The sequence below is a fragment of the Phyllopteryx taeniolatus genome, chromosome 15, assembly GCF_024500385.1.
Source record: "Phyllopteryx taeniolatus isolate TA_2022b chromosome 15, UOR_Ptae_1.2, whole genome shotgun sequence".
Classification (NCBI taxonomy): domain Eukaryota; kingdom Metazoa; phylum Chordata; class Actinopteri; order Syngnathiformes; family Syngnathidae; genus Phyllopteryx; species Phyllopteryx taeniolatus.
Genome location: NC_084516.1, coordinates 1,499,992 through 1,517,996, shown reverse-complemented (window position 1 = coordinate 1,517,996; position 18,005 = coordinate 1,499,992). Strand labels below are relative to the sequence as shown.

Genomic DNA, 18,005 nt, shown 5'->3' with positions numbered 1-18,005 from the left:
AATCCTTCTAATCCGTTCTGCTTTTTTCACAAGAAGAGTTGGGAAATAAACGATGCTACAGCATTGCCGGATGATCAAAGTGTGACATTTGGACACATTTGTTCAAAATGTAGGACATTGTTGAAAGAACACAAAGAACCGCTTCCGTTTGAAATATATTTAATAATAGAGTTGCCCTAGTTGACATGGAAAAATGAGGTCTAAGTGACAACGACGACAACACCAAAAAAAAATAATAATTTGCATTTTGAGGGGCGACGAGGACGGTGAAAAAAGTGTTTTTGCGGAACATAGACGACGTTCGAGTAGATGAAAACAATCCTGTAGAGCAGTGGTCCCCAATCACCGGTCCCGGGTCGAAAGAATGACCAATTTATATCATTTCTGTTGCAATCCAATCTGTTTTATTTTGAAAATTGACCGGATCTTCGTCGCCGCAACAGCTGCGCCTCTCAATTGACACTCCGAGGCTGCACAGAACGCTTCCGTTTCCGGTCCGAGCGGGCTGCCCAAACAAAATCATTTCATAAACTAATTCAGTGCATTATGTTTACGGAAAAGATTTGCTCTTTTCAACGAAACAACACTAAATCAGGAGTCCTACTTAAAATACGGCCTTAGCGCAACAGTTAACTCTCACGCACCAAGTCCGCTCTGATACAGACACTACAGTCGTAGGTTTCTGCTCGACGCAGGCAGAACTACTTTTATGGAGTTCAAAGTCTACTCTCATTCAGGAGCTCCAGAACTGCAGTCTGGTCTGGCTGCCGACAACAACTCCGACTCCCTTATCGCGCCCACAGTGGACGCGCTGTGAAGGGCGAAGGAGGAAGCGAGGCAACCACGTGTGTGTGTGTATGTATGTGTGTGTGTGTATATATATATATATATATATATATACCCACACACACACCTACTCTAAACCGGTCCGCGGTGTATAGAAGGTTGGGGAACACTGCTGTAGAGAAGAAAACTATGCAAAATAATAACCAGAAGATTACACTGCATTGTTTTCACCTAGCGGCGCCTCTCTCACACGTACACTTTGTCCTAAGTCTGGTCGTCACGGCAACCCTCCACAGGAAGTGACATAACTTAACACACTCACACACGGTCAGTCAAAGTTCTCAGTGAGGAGCAAGCAGCACCACAACACAACAACAATCACCTCCACTGTCAACATGCTCGCGTGTGATTGGCGGGATGTGGGGCGTGTGGGGGAGGAGCTACGTGATGGTGGTTTTTCGTCTTCTTCTTCCCGTCTTTTTCTCGTTCTACGCCTCCAGCTCGAAGCCCATGCCCACCTTGTGACCTCCGGCGTTGAAGTTCTTTCCGTCGATGAGCGCCGACAGCGTGACCTTGACGCCTGCCGGGACAGATGGGCGCGTTAGCCACGGGCTACGCTAACTCACATCAGCGGTGAGGAAAGAAGTTCAGCTGTTCTATTCGGCTAATGGTCTCTCTTTTTGTTTTTAACATCACAAAAACCTGCCATTTGAATAGGGGTGTGTAGACTATTCCTATCCACTGTGTGTGTGCGCGCGCTTGTATGGTCTCTACAGATAGACCGATATTTTGTTAAGGACAGATACCAATTGTTAAGTCAAGGAAGCCCAATGACCAACATTTGGAGACAATATTCATTTGCAGTAAAAGGGTAACTATAACGACAATAGTCATCATTCATTTTGTTTATAGGCGCTTTTCGGGACATTCAAGGTCACTGTACAAACAGTCGCAAAAACTAAAAAAAAAATAATCACGATTCAATAATACAGTAAAAATACCATAAGACATCAATTAGAATGCCAAACCATATGGGAAATATGAAATGGATTTAAGACTAGGTTTATGAAACACCTTTTCAACATGTTGAAATGTTATGATTTTATCTTACACATTTGACATCTTTGTTTGTAATTTCTAACAAAAAGCGCAGTGAGCGTCCAGGCTCAGCAGCAAAGTTAAATCAAAGCGTCAACAAATAAAGAGCTCCCCAAAGGTTTTCGACAGGAAAGTTTTCCAAACTCTCCGTCTCGCTGAGATGTTAATCTTTCGCTTACCTTAGTTTTAAGTCCAAACGTGCAAGGTCAGGGTCAGTATCTCTCAGAAAGTGAAGTGAGCATTTTCAGGGGAGCCAAACCCTTTTTTTAATATCGCATTTGTGGAATAAGAATTCAATGTCAGTTTAAAATTGATCTCTTATCGACTGACAAAAAAAAAAAGAGAAAAAAGCCGTATGTGTTTCTAATTGATATTCCGATATGTCGATAATCGTTCAATCCCAACTGTACTCACCTGGTCGGAGGCTCTGAGTGTATCCGACTCCGATGAGACTTGCGTTGTTGACTTTGGCCTGCGTGATGAGGTCAGAACAATGCGGTTAGAACAACAGGAACAGGATCCGCGTGCCTGCGCGCGCTCGTGCCTGCGGACTTACGGACACAGAAGTGTCGGCGTCCACTTTGTACTTGGCGGCGATGCCGAAGCGAGTGTTGTTGCTGCCGGCGGTCCAGGCCAAGGTGACGGCCGTCTCCAGCGCCTCGTTGACTTTCTGGTAAATTGAGCCGCCGAACTCCGTGCCGTCATTGCTGAGAAACCAAAAAAAAAAATAAAAAAAATCACATCAACAACCACAGCCCTCAATCATGGACTGCCATCGCCATGTGACCATCTGTTGTTTTTTTTGTTTTTTTTAAGCTTGTCATATGCCAACTGCATGTATAACTGCACGTGTACAGTATTTACATCCATGCTCATATTTTCTGTATGAGGTTTTTTGCCGAAATCCATCTTGGACCACTTTTTACTTGACAATATGACATCCTGCTGTTGCATTGTGATGTCATGCAATGACGTCCCATTGTGTTAGCCTCGCATCACTGCTTAATTATGACGCCATACTGTCCGTGCTGTGATGTCATGTAACGACCGTGACCTCACACTAGGGCAGGGGTGTCGTAGGCCGCATCGTAGTTCGATTCCCTCGGAGGGCCGTTACGACTGTGAACCCGTAAATGTCCAATCGCCTCACATTATTCACAAATTGACGGATAACTAGTTTTGAAATGGGAGTCGAGGAGCATTTTTGGCAACGGGCGCTACGTTGAGGTCGTGCGTCAACTCACACGTTGGTGTGCAGCTGGAAGTCGCCGGCCTTGTACCCCAAGGCAAAGTTGTTCTGAGCCAGTTTGGACTTGGCCGTGTCGAAGGCCATCTGGTAGCCGGCCAGCCAGCCCTCGTAGCCCAGCACGGCGGCGGCGTGGACGACGGGCCCCTCGAAGTCCACGTCGCAGCCCAGGTTGGCGTAGTCGCGCTTGTAGCCCGTCTTCAGCTTGCCGCTCTTCTTGCTGGAAAGGGCGACGCCCGCTTTTCAACACCGCGTGGCCAGGGTAACAAAACAAAAGTCAACGTGCTCTCACCCAGTGTTTGGAACAAAGGATGTGTCCAACGCCACCTTCAAGCCTTGAGTCAGCTGTGGGCAAACACAAGTGTGGCAAGAGCTTTATCAACGCGCATGCACGCACCGCCACCGGGACCGACACCGACCTGGTCCTCCAGCGTGACCTCGGTAGCCAGCGTGTTGTCCGTGTTCCACTTCTGGTTGACGCTCAGGCCCAACTCCTTCATCTTGTATTTGGTCTCCAGGCTGCCCGACGCTTTGCCCGAGTCCGTGTTGCTCGAACCGGACGTGTTGAACTCCTGAACGCGTGCGCGCACACAAAATACACTTCAACAAGATATGCCAATTTTTGGACATTATCACTTTCGGCTTATCTGCCGCGACAATAGTGTTGCACATTGCAGACGTGATAGGAAATGTAGATCGTTTCTCATGCATTTTATTACAGAAACGGACAAGAATACAATGTACAAAGTGAAAAAACAGATTTCCTCAGAGTGGGTGGGGGGGCGTTCATTGGAGGAGAGGGGTCTATTCTATTTATTGCAAACATGCTTGGGTCCCTTGAAAAGCAGTCAAAATAAAATCTGTGTTTGCACACTTTTTTTTTTAGAACACAATTTTTCACAAATGACTTGGGCTAAGTATTGTAAATAAGTTATTAAATTAAGTTGTTTTTGATAGTTTCTAATTATTAGGTCAATGTAATTGCAACTAAGTCTAAGGCTATAAAAACGTTTACATTTCATGCCAGAATACATTATGCTTAAGATCATTCATATGTTTGGATATAGTTTTTCTTTTTTCTTTTATACGGGGTGAGGCGTCTAATAAATTGCAGGCCACAATGTGAGAAAATACAACAAAAACGGAACGCACGCTCAGATGCAGGTGAGAGATGATTAAAGAAGGAAAAAAGATGATGATGGTCTCACGGCCGTCTTACCATCTACGCCGCACGCCCGTGATGTTCGAAGAGGGGGCGGAGTCAGGAAGGGGGTGGGGGTCAAAGGGTATATAGGGACACAGAGCAGATAGACCCTCAGACACTCGTTATCATGTGTGTCGGTGGGCGGAGTCACTCGTTAGAGGCCTCTGGAGAAAAAACAAAACAAAAAAAAACAAAGACGACGACACTCACCACGCCACTTTGAGATTTGGTCTTCAGGTCCAGCTTCACCAGTCCGAAGCCTGGAAGGAGGGACCAGAAAAAACATTTCATAACACGGAAGCTGTTAGCTTAGCACATCCGCTCACGCTGACGTGGTCGCTACTACGGATGTCCCGTACCACTTTTTTTTCAGGATGACTATTCGCCGAGTACTGATACCACGCGGACGTTTGACACACAACATTTCAATTAATGCAATGACGGGATGATTGTGGACAAAGTCCATTCTTTGTTTCCGATGCGCTTGGTTTGCCGACGTGTCAAACCGGCCCGCTACTGGCGAGGAGCAAATTATTTCGTTTTTTAGTTTTTGCCCCCCTTCAGTGGCTGGTATCGGCAGCCTTCGCGAGTACCCGATACCTTGAAACAAGGCCAATACTGGCAAATCCCTGCTTGGTACAGTTAGTCGGCAGTAGTACAGTCACATTCAGTAGAGTTGGTCAGGAGTCAAAATGTGTCCCATTGCCATAGTAGAGGTCACCGGAAGCAACATCGCGTCGTCACGTGAACACGGCCAGGAAGTTACTCGAGATTCGTAGCGGTGTCACACAGTCGATTAATCGAGTTTGAATGCGTCACGACGTAGTGGAGGTCAACCCGGTTTACGTCTTCGGATCCCGCACGCTGCAATGATGGACCGCGACAACAAGTCGAGCCAAAGGCCGCGTTGAATGCCCGACTCACCGTAGCCTTTGCTAAAGATGTCCTTGGCACCTTTGCCCAGGTCTGCGTAGCAAGGGGGCACTGCCATCATGCTGCGACACAAAAGGGAACAAAACCATGTTTTTAATACAGATGTGCTATTTAGTCCAATGGAACGGATTCCGCGCTCCTCCCGGTGCGGGTGTTGCACTTTGAACGATGAATGCTCGATGCAGCATCTTTCCTGGCGGACAAAGGACACAAAGGGACAAAAGGCAGCTGGGCTCCGGGAACCATTTTACCCGATCAAATCGCGTCCGGTTGGCCGCAATGACGCGCTAAGCGAAGCCGACGAGAGGCGTATAAACCCGGGATTAAACGATGCACGCGAGGCTCGCCATCCTTACATAATGGCAGCCGGCTGCCGTTAGCCAGATCGCCTGAGGCGCGAGCCGCGCGGCTAACCTTGACCGCGAAGGTTAGCAAAGGGACGTCAAATGTCCGGCGCGGCTGACTGCGCGACGATAAGGCGCCGATGCTGCTCACCGGTCCGAAGGGGCGATAGCGGAGCCGGCGAAGTCCCGGTGGCGTGACGATGCTGAGCGGAGGGACGGCTAGCTTACTTGAACGCCGTCGCAGGGCACTGTGAAGGAGACGCACTGCGCATGCGCCACGCCGATGCGAAAGTGGCCTCCATTTCCGGAAGTAGGGCCAAACGGCGCGCTGTGGAGACGCGGGCGAAACCCTCTCCCGTCCCAAAATGACGTCAACACACTGCGCGTGCGCCGTAGCTGCGAAAACAAAGAGCCATTTTCAAAAGCTGGGCTGTCAAAGTAAAGCGTCACCGGAAGTGTGGCCAAACAACTTGTGAGGCGTAACAAGCCTTACTGCTCGTATGATAGCTTGCGTTGACTCTAAATATGTTCAATATTGCCTTTGGCAAAGTTGAGACATGTTGAGAGCTGTTTTTAACATGTTAGTTACGTTATTTGGCTGCACGAGCGGGTCCAAATGACGTTTAACACAAACTCGTACACCATTAACACATTCATTCTACGTAAGGTCAATTCGGGCTTTGTCCGTCAAGTGTACTTCGGTTCCCGTTTAGGACAGAATGGTTGTTGTTGTTGGTTGTTGACGCGTCCCCCTTAAAAGGAGGCGGGGGCGTGGCGTGCGCGGCTCCGCCCATCACAGCAAAGTCTAACTCGACGTTCGTTCAGCAGCGAGGCGACACCGCCGAGGAGAACTTTCGCCTGTCAAAAGTCCACAAGAAGAAGGCAGCGAGAGTGCCGTCCCAAGTCCAACGGTCAGGGGCGCACGTCGCACTTGCGCGACCGCGTGAGGCTTCTTCGTCCCACCGCGCGCGAGGGAGGCCGGGGGGCGACGACCGCCGCACTCATGTCCGAACAGCCGAGCTCCGTGAAGCCCTTCCGCGGCAGGACGCGCCGCCTGGCCGCCGCCGCCGCCCCTGCGGGCAAAGCCAAGCTGACGCACCCCGGCAAGGCCATCCTGGCAGGTAAACGCTTACGAGAAAGTTGGAAAAGTCCTCCGATAATGGCTCACGTGCCAACACATAAGGCACTACTTGCCTCCGCGAGAATTGGAATGATTGGTCTGTATAATTCCTTCAATGTTCCCTCATTGAAATGAACGTGAGCGCCAATGCTTGTTGCGGTTGGCTACAGAAAACGATGGCTGAAATGAAGTTGTTCCCGCCCCCAATGACGACACACTTTTTGCTTCATAGTTATACTTAAAAAAACGTAACGTAATAGTTTCATAAAGTGTACTGAAGTATTTGTTGCATGTGTGCCTGTAAGGGGCGTGGCCTCGCGAGAGGGTTAGCGGCTCTGAGTTGTGGCCTCCAGCAGCTCCTTGCCACCCTCCGACTCTCCTTGCCCACGTGCAAGGGCATCACAGTTCCTTCATTGCTCCATTTTTTTTTTCCATTTTTAAATAAAAAAACCCAGCGACAGCTTATAACTCTCAAAACTCGTCCATTGCGGCACTCTTAAGCCAAAATAATGTTAAACTACATTCTTTAAAGTCAATTTCGTAACTTTTTTTCCTATCATTCGCGTGGCCGAAGGTCCAAGTAAGATCACTAAATTGCAATTTAATCGGAAGGTGGCGATGGCGTACAATGACGCACGTTAGCAGCGGCACGAAGCTACTCGAGCACATTTTCCCATTTTATTCATTTTCCCCCTTCAAATATATTGCCAAATATTAAAATGTTTAGTGTAGTGCCAAATATTAAAATGTTTAGTGTATGTTAATGACATTTAGCATGTTATTTCAGGAAAAGGCTAACAAAAACTACTTTTATAGAGGCACTAAACGGGCCCGAAACGGGGCATGCGAATTCGATGTTAACAAGGCTGCCAAATTTCAATGAATTCAAACAAAAGTACATAAATCAGGTTTCAAAACTGGATTACGTAATAAGGGCCACCTCTCTGACGTAGCGGGCGCGTCCGTTGGACGCGCCAAAAGGAATCGAACATACTGAGCGGCTGATATACGATGTCCAATCACGTTGGGAGGCCCGACTTCAAAATCCAATGGTTATTGTGGACTATAATCATAAACATAAGCGCACGAGTCAACTTAGCCTCGTTGTCTGTGACGTGGTGTCACAACCGAACACGGCGGCAAATGACAGCGGCACGGTAGGACGAAGCCCGGGTAGTTGGCACTGCCCCGTTACCCACCAAGCCAGGTTGTCTCTGGTGAAAGTTTACAAAACTATTTGTCGTAAAATGCGCAGCGCAGAGTCGGCCGGTGGTGTCGATGGTCAGCTCGTCATCTGCGTGTCTTTCAAAAAGTCACTTCATCGCTTTTTAGCTTCAAAAAACGTCACCGAGCTGTGCTGTAAACTTTCGGGGCGGCGCCATCGTTAGCTCGCTAACTGCCCGCCGGTGTTGCAAATGGGCCTCGTTGTGGACGCTAAGCACGGCTAACTCACAACTGAGCAGCCAAACCAAATGACGTCACTTTGTACTTACATGGTGGGGGAGGGAACCTGCGCTACAAAGGGGATGTTTTAGCCACGCCCACAAAATCGGCAACATTCAAACGGTGAAAAAGATGCTAAGCTATAGCTCAACAATTCAGCACTCTATTATTAGAAGTCTTTCAGCATTTCGAACATTTTCAAAACACGGATATCTGCTTGGTGTCTTTAAATGAAGAGCGTCACTCTTTAGAACGTGGTTATTATTTTGCAGTTTACTTTGGAAACACAGAACATTAATTTGAACGTTTTTTGGGGCGGTCGACTTTAACGCAGTTGGCTTAATGATTGCTATGATGTTGCCCGAACACGTGCGCAAACAAAAAGACCAAAGGTTGTCCTTTCTTCTTGCGCATGCTGTGACTCTCTGACCTTTGCACTGTGTGCTGAGAGGCCCCTCAACACACACACACGCACACACACACACACGTGCAATGCGATGACAAAGCGCGATACTCTGATAGCACAGTGGGCCTCAGTTCGTGTCGCGGCAGGCGTGCCCGAATGCAAGCCGAGTGGTGCGGTGGCCTTACAAACGAGGAAATGTTCAAAAGAACCCGAAAATGGTTGTTTGAAACAAAAATGTCTTTTCGGGCGTGGCTTTTGGAGACTTAATTGTGGGTCACGGCTGCCAAATTTCATGGTGCCAAGTCCGACTGGCTTCAGGCGCTGAATTTTCAAAGCATTTGAAAGACCCCCTTAAAAATGACAAAATGGCCACTGCGAACCAAAATGGCTGCTTTCAGGCGTGGCTTCTTGAGGCTTTTTTGTGCCTCGACTCACAATAGACTTGTCTAGCAAATGTCATTTCCTTGAGTCAAACTGGCTTCAGAGACTGAGTTAAAAAACAAAAACAAAAAAAAAACCATTTGTAAGATCCCCTTTAAAAATGGCCACTGGGAACCAAAGTGGCAGCGTTCCCGCGTCTTTTCAGGCACGGCTTCTCGAGGCTTTTCTGCACGTCTACTATACTTTGTTGTTTAGCAAAACTGGCTCCGGGGGCTGCGTTTTTTTTTTTTTTTTGTAACAAACAATCCCGGGGTCTACTCACGCACTTTTAAAGGTCAACCGCTTGTTTTGTGTATTTCCCAGCTATGTGAAGTCCAGAGCGGGATGCCGGTCACAGGTGACGTGTGGGTGTGCCCGTCTTGCTGTGGAATTGTGCACGGTGTGCTACTAGTACTACCAGTGGAGCACTAGATGTCAACTAGTAGAATTCTATACTGTTAGTAGTAGTAGCAATTTTCAACGAGCGCATAGTTTTGCCTCACTCATAACGTGTATTTAGTCGACTTACTCAAATGCAGAAGTTGTTCTGCTGGTGTGGACAAAGAGCAACTAAGAGGAAGCGTTGACTATCAAGGGTAGTAGTGAATACATGCTCAAGTATTTCAAGTATCATTTCCGCGCCATTGCGTGGCTTCGTCGTGTACAGCGGCCGGTTTGCCTTGCGTTGGACTTGGGCGCTCATGTGCTTTGTTTTTGTTTGGCGTCGGGTCGCAGGCGGCATCGCGGGCGGCATCGAGATCTGCATCACCTTCCCCACCGAGTACGTCAAGACTCAACTGCAGCTGGACGAGAAGGCCAACCCGCCCAAGTACAGAGGCGTCGGTCAGCAGCGGCTCGCCTTTTGCGCTCCCGCCTGGTTCTTCTTCCGTGGACGCCTTTGGTTTGTTTGTGTGTCTCAGGCGACTGCGTGAAGCAGACGGTCAGCGGCCACGGCGTCGGGGGTCTTTATCGCGGTCTCAGCTCGCTGCTCTACGGGTCCATTCCCAAAGCGGCCGTCAGGTACCCGTCGGAAGCGCCGTCGTACAATCCGAACCTTCGGCATTCCCCCCCCCCCCCCCCCCCAATAGTTCTGCGTCACTGCTGCTCAGGAGAGTTCAAGTTTAGTTGGAATAAATGAAGGATCGTCAATGTCGCCGTTTTTCAAAAAGGGATATTCTGGGGATAATTAATAACTAATTGCTTTTCGGTTGACCGCGATGCGAAATGAATAAGACAATAACACTAATAATATATCGCCAAAACACGTGTTCTCACACAATTCAAATACATACTGTACTTATACATCGTGATTAAGAAATACAGAAAAATAATCCAACACAATTTTCAAAATGCAGAAATGATTGAAACAAACACAGAAAAAACAAAGAAAGTGCAGAAATTATACAAAAATGAAATGCTAAAATCATGATTTAAATTTTGATTGAAAAATAAATACAAATGGCAAAATAGGATTCAAAGTTATGTAATTATGAATACAATTATGATTGAAAAATGCAGAAATGATTTGCGCACCCAGAAAAGTAAATGCATTAAAAATGATGAAATTATTAAATAGAGAAATTATGATTAAAAAATGATTAAAGCAAGATATGATCATGCTCAAAATATAGAAACAGAAATGTTTGAATGGAAAAATACAAAAATGAATCAAAAATGCAGAAGTAACGTTAAGAACTACAGACAGGATGATGAAAAAACACAGAAATGACTAAAACTGAAATTATAATACAGAAATTATTAAAACGGCAAAAATGACCAAAAAAAGAGAAATGATTAAGAAATGAAGAAATCCTAACAGTAGACATGAGTAATGTAATCATCAAATATATAAGCTAAACTATAATAATGCTAATAATTCAACCAGACCAATTGTGAGATGCGGTCGAGTTGATTTCAGTGTTTGAACTTGTGCCATTTTGAGAACCGGCGTCACGTTTGCCGACAGATTCGGCGTGTTCGAGTTCCTTAGCAACAAGATGCGCGACGACAGCGGCAAGCTGGACAGCAAGCGCGGCTTCCTGTGCGGCCTGGGCGCCGGCGTGGCCGAAGCCGTGGCGGTCGTGTGTCCCATGGAGACGGTCAAGGTCAGAGGTCAAGCCGCCGCCGCCGCACACGCCCGCCGCGCTCTCCTACGCTGTCCGAGTCACGGCCGGGTGGTGTTTTGCAGGTCAAATTCATCCACGATCAGACGTCGGCCAACCCCAAGTACAAGGGATTCTTTCACGGCGTCCGGGAGATCATCAGAACTCAAGGTGAGACGCAACAAGGTCGCAACAAGGTCGCCCGAGCGGCGCGTTCCTCCAAAATGTCCAACGGGAAATCAAAGAATGATGGCAAAAGTACTGGACGCGGATAATTATTGTTCAAACTTGCATATCATCATTCAGAAATAATGCAAAAAAACAAAACAAAAAAAAGGGACAATTATTCAATACTGCACAAGTCATGATTTCTGATACACGGTGATAGGAAAATATGAATGATTCAAATACAAATATAGAAATCATTATAACAAATACAGAATTGGTGATATACAGAAATATTAATAAAAAACTGAAATATTGAGATCAAATGGATCATTTAAAAATGACAATGATTACAGAAATAGTAACAGAGAGATACATCAAAATACAAATTATGATAAATATACAGCATAAATGATTTCAAATGACAGCGATCAAAATACAGAAAGTATGATAAATCTGCAGAAATCATAAAACTGAAATGATAAAATAGCGTACAGAAATAACTAAAACAAATGATTTCAAAGACATAGAGATTTCAAAACAAATGACATTGAGAAATAATAATAATACAAAAATCCCATCTGTCCTTAAAAGTGTCTATTGCAAACGTTTGCAGTATTGAAGTTCTGACTGCCACTCTTGTCCGCAGGGCTGAGAGGAACGTATCAAGGTTTGACGGCCACCGTGCTCAAACAAGGCTCCAACCAGGCCATCCGCTTCTACGTCATGACCTCGCTCAGGAACTGGTACAAAGGTACAAAATCACACGCGAAGAGGCCGCCACATGCTGCGTCACCATCAAGACAAATACACAATTATCTGATCGTGTGAGGAGAAGCGGTACAGAAAATGGATGGATGGATGTTTAGCGGCCTGAAGACTAAACTTTTATTTTGTATTTTTTTGTGCGGTCAAGGCGACAACCCAAACAAAGCCATTAACCCGTTGATAACGGGAACGTTCGGCGCGGTCGCCGGAGCGGCCAGTGTCTTCGGAAACACGCCGCTGGACGTCATCAAAACCCGAATGCAGGTCGCTAGAGTTTTGGATTCCCCCCCCCACTTCTTGACAACTTCCAAATGTTGAAATACATAACAGTCGTCTTTCTGTGCGCGTCAACAGGGTCTGGAAGCGCACAAGTACAAAGGCACCGTGGACTGCGCCATCAAGATCATGAAGCACGAGGGTCCCAGGGCGTAAGTCTGACAATTTGGACGCTCGAGTCGCGCTAGTGCCAGCTCCCGTTTTCACGTCTGCCACCTCTCTGCACTGCTCATTTTGGAAAACACTAGTTGGGTGGTCCGTGTTTGAATGAACGACTGGACTGCAGTGAGCCACCAGTGCAAGATCCAAACAGTTTTGTTCTCCAGAGCCTATAATTCAGCTGCGAAATAATGAAAACAAAGGCAACGTGATGAGATGTACAGAACAAATTTCATTTTTCTCGTTTCTATTGCAATGTGTAACATTGCGTTACAAAATGCAATTTGCTTTCAAGAAATGTATTACAAAATATGGCAGATTATTACAAAATTGAGTCCGAGTAGCTCATGAAATGAAAATGTATTACACAATGCACCATTATTACCTATTATACCTATCCTTTATAGTAGCCTGACGAGCACTGTGGGATACCTCAGGGTATTATTTTAGGTCCACTTATGAGATGAATAAACAAATATTAATTGGTAGGCATTGTTGACTGACTGTGTCACTGCAATTGTTCAGGTTCTACAAAGGTACCGTGCCTCGTCTGGGTCGGGTGTGCTTGGACGTGGCCATCGTCTTCATCATCTACGAGGAGGTGGTGAAGGCCCTCAACATGGTTTGGAAGACAGACTGACTCTGGACCCGCTTGACAGTCCCAAACCGCTTTCCTCCCGTTCCCAGTTTTTCCTCCCGCCTACCTCTGAGTTATTAACACAGGCGCGCAAATGCAAAGTGATGGTTGGGTTTGTGATTTACGCAGTATTGTCAGGAAAGGGGCTGTGGAATGTGGAAGCGACTCGGGCAGGAAGGGCAAGCATGTGAACGGCAACGACTCTCTTTTAATGAGAGAAAAGAATGGGACACATTTAATGACCAAGAAATGAAACTTGAAGATTTGAAAGCCTTCTTACGTATGCAACTACGTAGACTTTCTTTATAAATGAAATGTTATGGACAAAAAATTCTGCCTCGAAGTGCCTACTTGGTGTCATTTGAGGTTCATCTGAGGTGTATGATTCTATTAAGTGTAATCTGATTATGATTATTTTTGTTGCCTTTCAAGAATGATTTTACAAAATGAAATTCCACTGACAGTGCCTTCTACGTCATTCCACAGAAGTTGGGTGCTTTTTAACGTTTCTATCAGATGAAGTGTATGCTATTAATTGCCTTGCTCATTCTTGATGTCCAGTGTGCCATATCGGAGTTTGCGGGGGTCTACTTGCTCGTTAAGATGTTTACGCGACGAGCTCAGCGCCGGCCTGGCTTTCATATATACCACGACTTGTATATTCCATGACACAGGTTCTCAAACTTTTTGGGTTCAAGGAAAGAAATTTCCTCAACATAAATGCCACGTGTGCCCTGAAATGCTGTAGGACGTAGAAGTTGGCTACGGTCGAGAAATTAGTCCAAATATTACGATAAATTCATATTTGATTGAGGAGGGTGGGGGGGGGGGTGACAACTTTTTTTTTTTTTTTTTTTAATGAAAACTCTTTACAATAACATTTTTTTTCAGGATAAAAACTCCTAATTTCGAGAATTCATTTGTATTTACCAAGAAAGTTGCAATACGGCGGTGCCTTGAGCTATAGATGTACGGGTAGCTACAGATGCGCTGTGCCCGACCCCAAATAGCCAAAATCCATCAGATGAATTATTGACGCTCCTTATAATTGGCATGGGGGGAAAAAATGCAAATAAGTAATGGGTCGGGTAAAGAAAATGCGAATAAGCGTTGGTCTCCGCGGCATCATTTTATGTGGCCCGAGAGAGTAAATCATGCGTGTCGACTTCATGTTTCTTGTGAAAATACCAAAATTGGTGTCTCTGCTTGGATAATGTTGAGATATTGCAAGCATTTTATGTTACCAATCACCTTTTTCAAATAAATGTAATAATAGTTTACATTTTGTTTTTATTGGCTTCTGATTTTAAAACTAGTTATCCATCAATTTGTTGTGTATATGTCATTATATGAGACAATATTTTCTATGGGTTCACAGTCACAACGGCCCTCCGAGGGAAGCCATAACTACAATGTGGCCCGTGACACATTTAGTAAGCACGTTGCTGTTTCTTATTGGGCGGTTGTGGAGCTGGTCGTCCAGTGACCGAGGGGTGGGTGGTTGGAATCCCGGCTCCCGGAATGCCAATGGGCAAGATACTTACGCCGAAATTGCTCCGAGTGGGCCTGGCAGCAGATGCCACGCTGGTGTTGGAATGTGTGTGTGTATGGCTGAACGTGAGCCTCTGGAAAGCACTTTGGCTTTATACAGTGAGATGTCAATGACTTAGGCAATGCTCGTTTGTTTTATTTTACTTTTATTGGGGCGCCAGTCCCCATACGTAGATATGCACTTTTCTTGAAAACGATATAACAATTGATTGTAAAGGATCTTGCAGACCCCAGTTTGAGAACCTCTGTCATAACAGATATTGTTTATCCCTGTGCCTTCAGTGTTTGTCAGAGGTTAAAGTGTGAACGCTCACAAGTAATAAAAAATTGGGCTCTGACTGGAAAAGTTGGTCCGTGTTTACTTTTGTGTCTCTGTGACGGTGAGCTCGCTTCGCTCTCTTTGGACCTGCTCGCTCGCCGTACATGTCGGCGCGTCATCCTGTTTGGGGCCCAAAAACAAAACCCAAATCAAAGATGCTCCTGTTGGTGTCGGCGGTTTAACGTTTGAAAGCGGAATCATGGCTCTCCACCGAGAGGGCAGCCGGGGCTTCTACTTCAACACCGTGCTGTCGCTGGCTCGCTCGCTGGCGGCTCACCGGCAGGCGCCGCTCGACAAGGTTAGCAGCCCGGAAAGCATCGATGCTAACTTAGCGGTCAGCACGGGCGCTAAGGCTAGCTAACGTCTGTTTTTCACGAGTGACACGAATATTAATGTTCACGAAACGACCACGATCGTTTGGGTCAGGCTGGCTGGAGATGTCGTGACGGAAGTGACCTAATGTACCGTCAGGAATAAGACGAAGTCGGCAAATGACAGCTGACTGATAGTAACCCATAATCCACTAGCGACCCACTGTCCATACCTAACCAGCATCAAGCTAGTTCGGTCCTACATAGCGTTACTAGAACAAAACAACGAGCTGTATTCAATCTATACAGCTGTTGTACAGCAACAACTGGAGGAAACCGGTTTTGGGACTGTCAACCATTGAGCCACGGCACATTTGATGTTATCAACATTTCATGACGACACCGCCAAACAAAATGCACGTGAAACTCAAATCAAAAGTTAGGAATATTTCTCTGGAGGCCAGACAAAAAAAAAAACTGCTAAACATGATCATTTACATTATTTTGCTACATTTTGTCATCTACTCATAGCCCAAGCTTTGTTATTGGTGCTTGATTTAAGTCATAATTCTACTGTGTACTCGAGTACAAGGGTGTTCCTTGTGTGTTTTTCTGATAATTATGAATATCTCAATAATATTACTTTTCAGCCAGTTAAAAACAACAACTGGTAGAAGTAATTTACATGGAGCAATTCATATTATTACAGGCTTCCATGTTTCCACCAGTTTTAAAAAACAAACAAACTAGGAAATGTAAAACAAATTTATTTTTACTGGAGTAGATGAGACACTTCATGATTACAGTTAATAAAAACGCAAGTCTTAATTATGATAATTATGAGCTACTAACACGTAATTACTAGGTACTATCTTACAATAATGAAATACTATCTCATAATTATGACTTGGGTCAACCACTAATAACAATGTTGCACTACATAGGAATCTAAACGTGAGCGTAATGAAGGTATTGTGTACTTGTGGTAAAATCATTTGTTGTTGTTTCTGCCACTAAAATTAATAAACTCGGAAAAGTAAAACAAATAAAAAATAAATAAATAAAGTGAAACATCAGGATGAACATAAGCATGGACAATAACCTCTACAGGCAAACTTAATTTGACCATCTCTTAACTTTTGAATGCACGTCCGGAAGTCCACTTGTATGCCTTTCTGTGACTCTTCCAGTCTATCTTTTACAACCTGCTAATGACATTCTGTGACACTTGAAGCTTGGCGGCCACCGGCCACTACTGAGGCTTCAAACAGGAAGCACTGTACTCACAGGGAAGTGGCCACTGAGCAGGTTGCAACACAGACTGGAAGAGTCACAGAAAGGCGGGGAAGTGGGTGTCACTTATTATCGTGACTTTCAGGAACGGAATTATTTGAGTTATTCGATTCATCGTCACGGCCGTGAAATTACACGATGAACAAGGGCGCGTCACGTTCTACGCGTCGTCATCAAAGTGCGTCGCGATCACAGGTGCAGAAGTTACAATGCATGTGTCCCGTGGACGTGCGAGGGGTGTTCCAGCTGGACGAGAGGCGGCGGGACGCCGTGCTGGCGCTGGGCATCTTCTTGGTGGAGTCCGACCTGCAGGTGGGCGCCGCACTGCCGCGACTGTTAAGACGACGACGCACTCGTTTTGTCGCTTCAAAGCGCTAACGGGACGCCGCCGTGTCGTTGCAGCACAAAGACGCCATCGTGCCCTACCTTCTCGGTCTGCTCAAAGGACTGCCGAGAGTGCAGTGGATTGAGGAGAGCTCGGAATGCAAAGGACGAGGTAATATCTGGAAAGTATTCACCGCACTTCACTTTCGCCGCATTGTGGTGGCTTGCAGCCTTTTTGTGAAATGGAGTAAATGCTTAAAATATACGACACGTTTACGCGCTATGCACTTCCGCCCCGCAGGGATACTTCCTGTTGCCGAGAACTTCAGCTTCTGTCTCGTCACGTTGCTCTCTGACGTTGCCCAGCGAGATGAAACGTTGCGTGGACAGGTGTGAATGTGTGTCTGTTCGTGTGTCAATCTGTGTGTGTGTGTACGCGTGTCCGTATGTGCCTGACAGGCGCGTGCGTGCGTGCGTGTGGATGTCTGTCCTTGTTTGTGCGTGTCTCTGTGTCCATGTTTTTTTCTGTCTGTGTGTGTCTGTTTGTATATCCGTGTGTCTGGTTGTGTGTGTTTGTTTTTTTTGTGTACGTGTGTACAGTATTCGTGTGTGAGCTACTGTGTTTGTTTCCATGTTTGTGTTTGTGCGTGTGTGTGTGTGTTCCTTTGTGTTTTTGTGTATGTTCATGTTTGTTCAAGCGTGTATGTCCGTGTGTGTGTGTCTGTTTCTGTGTGTGAATGTCTCCATATGTGTGTATGTGTCTGTCTGTGTTTGTCTTTTTTCCATGTTTGTATTTGTGCGCATCTGTGTCCGTGTGTTTGTGTATCCCTATCATTTGCGCGTCCAATTGTTTGTGTATGTCTGTCCGTGTGTATCTGCGTGTCTGTGTATGTGTGTTTGTTTGTATGTAAGTGTGTAGATACCACGTGTGTTATGACTGTATGTGGTTGCGATGCTGTAATTATTGCGTCAGATCCTGGAGACCATCATGGACGTTATGCAAATTCTGCAAGACTTGTGCAAGAATCCGCAGTGTCGCGATAAAGGTGATTCGCACGCTTCCCGCCGTCGACCAGGCTTCCACTTTCCTGACTTTCTAC

At 45.9% G+C, this 18,005-nt stretch overlaps 3 protein-coding genes across 12 annotated transcripts in view; 2 read left to right on the top strand and 1 right to left on the bottom strand.

Annotated features, from left to right (window-relative positions):
- Positions 1-142: 142 nt before the first annotated feature.
- Positions 143-6,397, bottom strand: zgc:56235 (Voltage-dependent anion-selective channel protein 2-like). The gene is made up of 9 exons (XM_061747224.1): positions 5,840-6,397; positions 5,259-5,329; positions 4,545-4,594; positions 3,550-3,702; positions 3,423-3,475; positions 3,129-3,350; positions 2,441-2,591; positions 2,299-2,356; positions 143-1,366 (listed from the first exon to the last, which is right to left on the bottom strand). The coding sequence occupies exons 1-9, from the start codon at positions 5,911-5,913 to the stop codon at positions 1,275-1,277; spliced, it is 924 nt and encodes a 307-aa protein (XP_061603208.1). The 5' UTR covers positions 5,914-6,397; the 3' UTR covers positions 143-1,274.
- Positions 1,279-14,387, top strand: slc25a1b (slc25a1 solute carrier family 25 member 1b). 4 transcript variants are annotated; one of them, XM_061747219.1, is made up of 10 exons: positions 1,279-1,419; positions 6,440-6,732; positions 9,736-9,843; positions 9,921-10,020; positions 10,967-11,105; positions 11,189-11,273; positions 11,917-12,021; positions 12,184-12,299; positions 12,390-12,463; positions 12,996-14,387. In XM_061747219.1, the coding sequence occupies exons 1-10, from the start codon at positions 1,379-1,381 to the stop codon at positions 13,108-13,110; spliced, it is 1,176 nt and encodes a 391-aa protein (XP_061603203.1). In that variant the 5' UTR covers positions 1,279-1,378; the 3' UTR covers positions 13,111-14,387. The 4 variants fall into 4 exon arrangements, with proteins under 4 accessions (XP_061603203.1, XP_061603202.1, XP_061603204.1 ...); XM_061747218.1 differs by having other exon boundaries at positions 6,437-6,732; XM_061747220.1 differs by lacking the exon at positions 6,440-6,732 and having other exon boundaries at positions 1,283-1,419; positions 9,736-10,020.
- A 663-nt stretch (positions 14,388-15,050) lies between these two features.
- pi4kaa (phosphatidylinositol 4-kinase, catalytic, alpha a) overlaps positions 15,051-18,005 on the top strand; it is a 30,437-nt gene continuing 27,482 nt past the window's right edge. For 4 of the 7 annotated variants that reach the window (XM_061747173.1, XM_061747172.1, XM_061747174.1 and 1 more), the window contains exons 1-5: positions 15,051-15,275; positions 16,777-16,893; positions 16,984-17,077; positions 17,207-17,295; positions 17,879-17,951. In XM_061747173.1, coding sequence (XP_061603157.1) covers positions 15,177-15,275; positions 16,777-16,893; positions 16,984-17,077; positions 17,207-17,295; positions 17,879-17,951 — 472 coding nt within the window. In that variant the 5' untranslated portion in view covers positions 15,051-15,176. The remainder of the gene's footprint in view (positions 15,276-16,776; positions 16,894-16,983; positions 17,078-17,206; positions 17,296-17,878; positions 17,952-18,005) is intronic. The other 3 variants (XM_061747177.1, XM_061747176.1, XM_061747175.1) reach the window with 1 other exon arrangement.